At 56.8% G+C, this 6,290-nt stretch overlaps 1 protein-coding gene across 2 annotated transcripts in view; it reads left to right on the top strand.

Annotated features, from left to right (window-relative positions):
* Window positions 1–2,410, top strand: part of NCLN (nicalin) — a 21,186-nt gene extending 18,776 nt beyond the window's left edge. The window contains exons 10-15 of one of the 2 annotated variants that reach the window (XM_006868956.1): window positions 190–277; window positions 363–401; window positions 660–823; window positions 1,730–1,783; window positions 2,178–2,256; window positions 2,350–2,410. In XM_006868956.1, coding sequence (XP_006869018.1) covers window positions 190–277; window positions 363–401; window positions 660–823; window positions 1,730–1,783; window positions 2,178–2,256; window positions 2,350–2,409 — 484 coding nt within the window. In that variant the 3' untranslated portion in view covers window position 2,410. The remainder of the gene's footprint in view (window positions 1–189; window positions 278–362; window positions 402–659; window positions 824–1,729; window positions 1,784–2,177; window positions 2,257–2,349) is intronic. The other variant, XM_006868957.1, reaches the window with a different exon arrangement.
* The last annotated feature ends 3,880 nt before the right edge of the window (window positions 2,411–6,290 follow it).

The following is a 6,290-nucleotide window of genomic DNA, read 5'->3' as shown; positions in this document are numbered from 1 at the left end:
CTATGAGTCGGTTCCGACTCAATGGCCCCTGACAACAACCACAGGGTCACTATGAGTCGGTACTGACTCGATGGCCCCTGAATACAACAGCAGCCACCATGAATGGATGGAGCAGAGAAGGTGTCCCCACGAGCTGTGTTGTAAATCACACTGATTGTAAAGGAGACCGTATTGTCTGTCTCCCTGCAGGTCCCGGGTCAACTCTAAAACACTGATGCAGAACACAAGGATCGTGGCAGAGGCCCTGACACGAGTCATCTATAACTTGACAGAAAAGGTGAGCCCCGGGCCCAGGACCCCCTCCCCACCAGCCAGCCGTCAGCCAGCAGAACCCTGGGCTTAGACATCCCGTCTTTCCACAGGGGACCCCGCCAGACATGCCTGTCTTCACCGAGCAGATGGTAAGGGGCCACACGGGGGCAGGAGAGGGCCAGAGGCAGGTGAGCTGAGCTGGAGGACAGTAGGGCAGATGGGGCAAGGAAGGACGGAGGGGTTGGGATGTGAGGCTGGAGGGGACCTGCAGACCAGGCTCGGGGAGGGGAGCAGGGGGCCGGATTAGGGCACCCCATGGGACTGGAGCAGAGTAGGGTGTTGGGGGACCCCCTTGGGAGGGGACGGTGACTTGAGGGGTGGGGTCAGTGACACGTATGTCCCTGCAGCAGGTCCAGCAGGAGCAGCTGGACTCGGTGATGGACTGGCTGGCCCAGCAGCCACGGGCGGCCCAGCTGGTGGACAAGGATGGCACTTTCCTTAACACCTTGGAGCACTACCTGAGCCGCTACCTGAAGGACGTGAAGCAGCACCACGTCAAGGCCGACAAGAGGTGCGGCCTCCCCTTCCCCGCCGCCAGCGAGCTGGGTCTCCCAGCAGAAATAGAACCTACCAGGAAAGGAGCGAGCTCTCCTTCCAGTTGGCGTTTCAGATTAATGTTGTTATGTGCCATCAAGTCAGTTCTGACTTCTAGCCACCCAGTATAGGGTTTCTGAGGAGCAGCTGGTAGGTTTGAACTGCTAACCTTGTGGTTCGTAGCCCAATGCTTCTCCGATACCAGGAGTTGGTTAATAGTGTGTCCCAGATCTTGCACAAGCTGTACTTACACTAGAGCCCTGAGGGCCAGCAGTTCGAAGCCCCCAGCCTCCACGGTAGGAGGTGGAGCCAGTCGGTTTCCATAGCGATGAGGCTTCTCTGTCCTCCAGGGTCAGATGGAGCAGCGGCAGTGGTTTTGGTTTTGGTTTTCGATTATCCTGAAAATGTGCTCATTGTTAATGTGAGATTCACACGGACTGACAACCCCCCCACCCCCAACGCCCCCACCGGCTGCGATCCTCGGGCTCTTTTCTCCTGAGGCTCCCAAGCTCCCCATTTGGGCCACTCAAGCCCCTCAGGACCTTTGTGGGAAGAGAGGTGCTCCCCCCACCTCACATCCACAGGCAGGAAACATCCTCTGAGATTACCCAGTATCCCCCTTCTCCCCCCCCCCCCCCCCCCCCCCCCCCGCTGGCTTTTCCCTACCGTCACCTCAAGAGACAGAGGTCTTGGGCAACAAACGAAACCAAGACTCGAACCCACAGCCACAGAGCTGCAGTCTCTGGTTCCTAGGCCTGAAGCCACCCACCCTCTACAGGCAAAGACACATACACACACACACCCCAACAAGCAGGCTGTCTGCGGCCACCATAGGACAAGCTCAGGGTGGGGGTGACCCCTGACAGTGTGCTCTCTCCCCTAGGGACCCCGAGTTTGTCTTCTACGACCAGCTGAAGCAGGTGATGAACGCGTACAGGTGAGTGGCCAGCAGTGGCCCAGGCTTCCCTGGACCCGGAGTCCATGTGTGAGAGTGGACTGCCCCGTCCATCCCCACGGGCTCTGACTTCAGACACCACCTGCAAACCCAGAGGCTCAGACCCGCCCTCTAGAGGACAGAGGAGACATGTACAGGGTTTCTGTATGTCAGTCTAAATGGGAGAAAACAGCGTATCTGTCTCTCAAGGAGTGACTGGTGGGTTCAAACCGCCAACTTTTCAGATAGCAGCCAGGGAGGGGGTGCCTGGGGCAGGGTCCAGGAGGGAACGTGTCTCACTCCCTCTGTGGGTGTGTTACATCGGGGTGGCGGGGGGGTTGTCCCTTCTCCAGCCTCGTCACAACCCATGAACTGTCTGTTCCCTCTGCCCACCCAGGGTCAAGCCGGCCATCTTTGACCTGCTGCTGGCTGTCTGCATCGGCGCCTACCTCGGAATGACCTACACAGCCGTGCAGGTAAGCAGGTGGGCTAGGCGCTGGGGGCGAGAGGGACAGAGCCCTCCAGCCGTCACCCACCTGCCATCCCTCTCTCCCTCCTGCCGGGTTCAGCACTTCGACCTCCTATACAAAACCATCCAGAGGGTACTCCTGAAGGCCAAGGCGCCGTGACCACGAAGCCCGAAGGCCAAGCCGCGAGGACACCCCACACCCGGGCAGATAGCCTGAGTCACACGGGTTCCCAGGTTGCTCTTCTGGACTTGGAGGGCACTTGACCTTTCCCTTTTCTCACCACCCCCTGAACTTCTGTGGAGGAGAAGCCTGGTGGAGGGCCGGGGCAGCAGTGGACCCCTGCCAGGACGGCCCCAGGCCTCCCAACTCCGAGGACACTGGCCTGGGACCCCGACCCTGCTGACCTGCGCCCCACAGGGCTCCGGGCCCTCTCGTCTCCTGCCTCCTCTTCTCATCCTTTCCTGTCAAGTTCCTGCTGATGGGGGCCCCAAGCTCGGCCACCCCCACCAGGGCCGTTCTCTCTCGGGGTCCAGGCGCTCCAGGCTGGACTGGACCCTCCTGACTCCCAGGGGGCTGCTCTGCTGAGACCCCGAGGAGGAAGTGGAGGCCCAGGAGCAGGGGACTGCAGATGGTACCTGCCAGGCCGGGCCGGAGTTGACCTCAGGGAGACCCACCCATTCATGAGCAATAGAATTCATACAGTCCTCCTCCCCCTAGTGGGACCTGCTCCAGGTTCTGATGGCCCAGCCACAGGCTGCCTGACTGGCCGCAGATCCTTACCCTGACAGCCCCTGGCTGCCCTGGGAGTTGGGGGCTGGAGAGGGGGACAGCCCTGCTTCCAGTCCAGCCAGTCCCTGTGTCTCCATGGCCGGGGCTCCAGCCCTCAGCCCTCCCAGAGCTGGCCGGCTGTCCCCACCTGGCCCTGCAGCCCCCCAGCACCCCTATCCCCACCATCTCTGCCTAGCCTGTGGTCACCTGCTGGACCCTGAAAAGGGGGTGAGGGTAAGGCCAGTGAGGACAGAGGTTCGCCCCTACCATGTCCCATGGGGGGCGGTCCTCAGAGCCTGTTCACCAAGCATCCCAGGCTGCACATGGGCCGGAACTGGCTCCCAGGCACAGTAGGTGGTTCCTCTGAGTTGTGGACACTGATGATGTCCCCCAGTGAGCAGCCCCTTCCTACCCGTCAGGCACTCATGACAATGCTGGTGGGGAGAGTGACCGTCCTGGGAGAGAAATAAAGCCATATTGAATGACTGACTGACTAGTGTCTAGCCTGGGGGTCTGGAGGATTTGCAGCCTGCGTCTGGTCCTGGGGTCTCCTGCCCACACCCTGCAGGGGGGCTCCACCTGTTCCTGAGCACCTGTCATCTGACAGTTCTCATCCCTCAGGCCTGTCCACTTGGAGCAATGACAGTTCCCACTGTGTGCCCCACCCTAGAGGGACAGGGGCATGTCCAGCAGGCCCTGGATGCTCTGTGTGGTGGTGCGGGCATGGTGGTTGTGGAAGGCTCCCTGGGAGAAGAGAGATTGCCATGTGGCAGACAAGGGCAGGAAGAACCTTCCTGCAGAGAGAACCAAGCTGTTACATCTGTGGGCTTTATTCTTTAAAACTCATGGGTTAACAGAAAATAAGAATTCACGTAGACCCTGAGGGAGCTTTTGAGTGAAATCAGAATGACAAGAATAATTAAGCCCTGTGGAGATTGGTGGGGAGGACAGTCTAGGCAGAGGGCACAGCCAGTGCAAAGACCCTGAGGCAGGACTGAGCCTTGCATGTTGGAAGAACAGCAAGGAGACCCTGTGGCTGGAGTAGAGTGAAAGTAGGAGGGGAGGGGCTTGCATCAGGTGCTCACGGCTGCCCTCTGGCTACTGCAGGTGGAACAGGCCTGGTGGGGGTGAGCACCAGGTGGGTATCTGGAGACAGTGGTTCAGGCAGAGGGCCTGGATGCTGGGGTACTGTTTGCATTTTCTCGGATAGAAGCCTCTGGGAGGGTCGTGGCCTCACTTGCAGTTTGGAAAGTTCCCCAAGAGCCCAAAGATGGCTGTGAAGATGAGATCAGATCATGTCTGGGCCAGGTGGACACCAGGACCCCAATGTCCCTGGGCATCTCTTAGGTTCCCCACCCACCCAGAAAGCAGCAAAGGAGCTGGCTAAGACGTCCTCCCCAAAGCATGGCACTCTACCAGCACCCCAAAGGAGGCTGTGGCCAGTGGCCTTCACCCAAGTCTTATCAACTCACGGAAACCCCTCGGGTGTCAGAACTGTTCCTGGGTTTTCAGCGGCTGATTTCTCAGTAGATCACCAGGTCTTCCAAGACACGCGCTGTCCTTGACATCACCTCACTGTTCATGTGCCACCAGGAGACCACTCACTGAAGAAGGGCTCGTCATTAGGTGTTGCAGAGCGAGCCGGTTCTGACTCAGCCACCCTGTATAGGGCTGTAACCTTAATAGAAACAGAAAACATCTTCCCCAGAGCAGCTGGTGGGTTTGAACTGCTGATGTTCTGGTTAGCAGTTCAGTGCCTACCCTGTAGCACCACCAGCTCTCCAAGGACAAGTGTGCTTGGTAAAGTGGAGAGCCAGTGAGAATTGAAGAAAACCTTCCATGAGACAGATTGACACAATGGCTGCATTCCAGCGATCAGGAAGACCGGACTGGGCAGCGTTTTGTTCTGTCCTAACAGCAAAAACCGAGCGCTCAGAGAATCCACTTGGAGGGATTCCACAGGCACACTTTTCTCCCCTCCACCAGCTGCGCCTCGGAAACCCTGTACAGGGACACTATGGATTGAAGTCGACTCGACAGCACTTAACAACTCTTCCCTGATGTGGCTGAGCTATGCCAGCCGCGCTGGGAATGCATTCCAGGGATGAGTGTCTCTTGGGCAACAAAACCTAGAATCCAGCCATTGAAGGTGACACCCAAGCCACCCTAAGCTGCTCTCCACCCTTCCCCGACCCCTACTTATTTTTGTGCAAAGAGGAGGAGGAAAGGACTAAAACATCTTTAGCTCACAGGGAGGTCAGCAGAGTTTTATATTTATTTTTAATGCCACTCACTTGGTCTTATCAGAGACCCACAGGGTTCTGAGCATCTTGCTCTGGTCTCCATGGAGACCGCAGCTGCCTCTGGGCCTGAGCTCCAGGGCTAGGCAGGGCCAAGGGGTGGAGTGTAGTAGAAGCCCTCCCAGCCCCTCATCCCTGCTTTGCTCTTCACCTAGCCCTGGCATCCTGCCCCTATCTGGGGGTGAGCAGGTGGCTGTCCATTATAACAACACTGTCCATTTAGTGAGGGCTAATTTTTTTTTTTTGTCCTGCAATCATCTTTATTCAGCAGACTTCACAGATATCGGGTGGTTGCTGCCTGTCCCACTTGTCCAGATCCTCTGGGATCCTCCCCAATCCTCCCTTTCAACAGTGGACTGGAGCAAGAGTTCTGGTTATCTTCTTGACAGAGGTCTTCCTCTTTGGCAATGGCCTCAGTCAAGCCCTGCAGGTTATCAAGCAGAGTGGAAAGGGACCTTTTTATGGGGTCCCTGGAGGAGGGTACCACTGCTGCAGATGAAGATGCTGGGGGAACAGGAAATGTACAAAGGCCTGGAGTTAGAAAACCAAAAGGGAAGAACATGCTCAGCTTTTCAAGCTGAAAGAACTGAAGAAAAAATTCAAGCCTCAAGTTTCAATATTGAAGGATTCTTTGGGCAAAATGGAGTCCTGCTGACCACAAGGTTGTTGGTTCAAACCCACCAGTTGCTCCTTGGAAATGCTATACAGGTTGCTATGAGTCAGAACTGACTCAATGGCACTTTAAACACCAACATGGGCAAAATATTGAATAATGCATAAAGCATCCAAGAAGATGGAATATATAGATTCACTTTACCAAATAGTTCAACCAACCATTTCAAGAGGTAACATGATCAAGAGCCAATGGTTCCCATGAACAAGGACATAGCCACAGAGGGCTAGAGCTGAGAGTGAAGCGTCCAGCTGATACGAAGTGAGGGGAGATGCACAAGAACACCCAAACTTGCAGAT

The sequence above is a fragment of the Chrysochloris asiatica genome, unplaced genomic scaffold (genome assembly GCF_000296735.1).
Source record: "Chrysochloris asiatica unplaced genomic scaffold, ChrAsi1.0 scaffold00125, whole genome shotgun sequence".
Taxonomy (NCBI): domain Eukaryota; kingdom Metazoa; phylum Chordata; class Mammalia; order Afrosoricida; family Chrysochloridae; genus Chrysochloris; species Chrysochloris asiatica.
The sequence above is the reverse complement of the archived record's forward strand: the minus strand, read 5'-3'. Positions and strand labels throughout refer to the sequence as shown.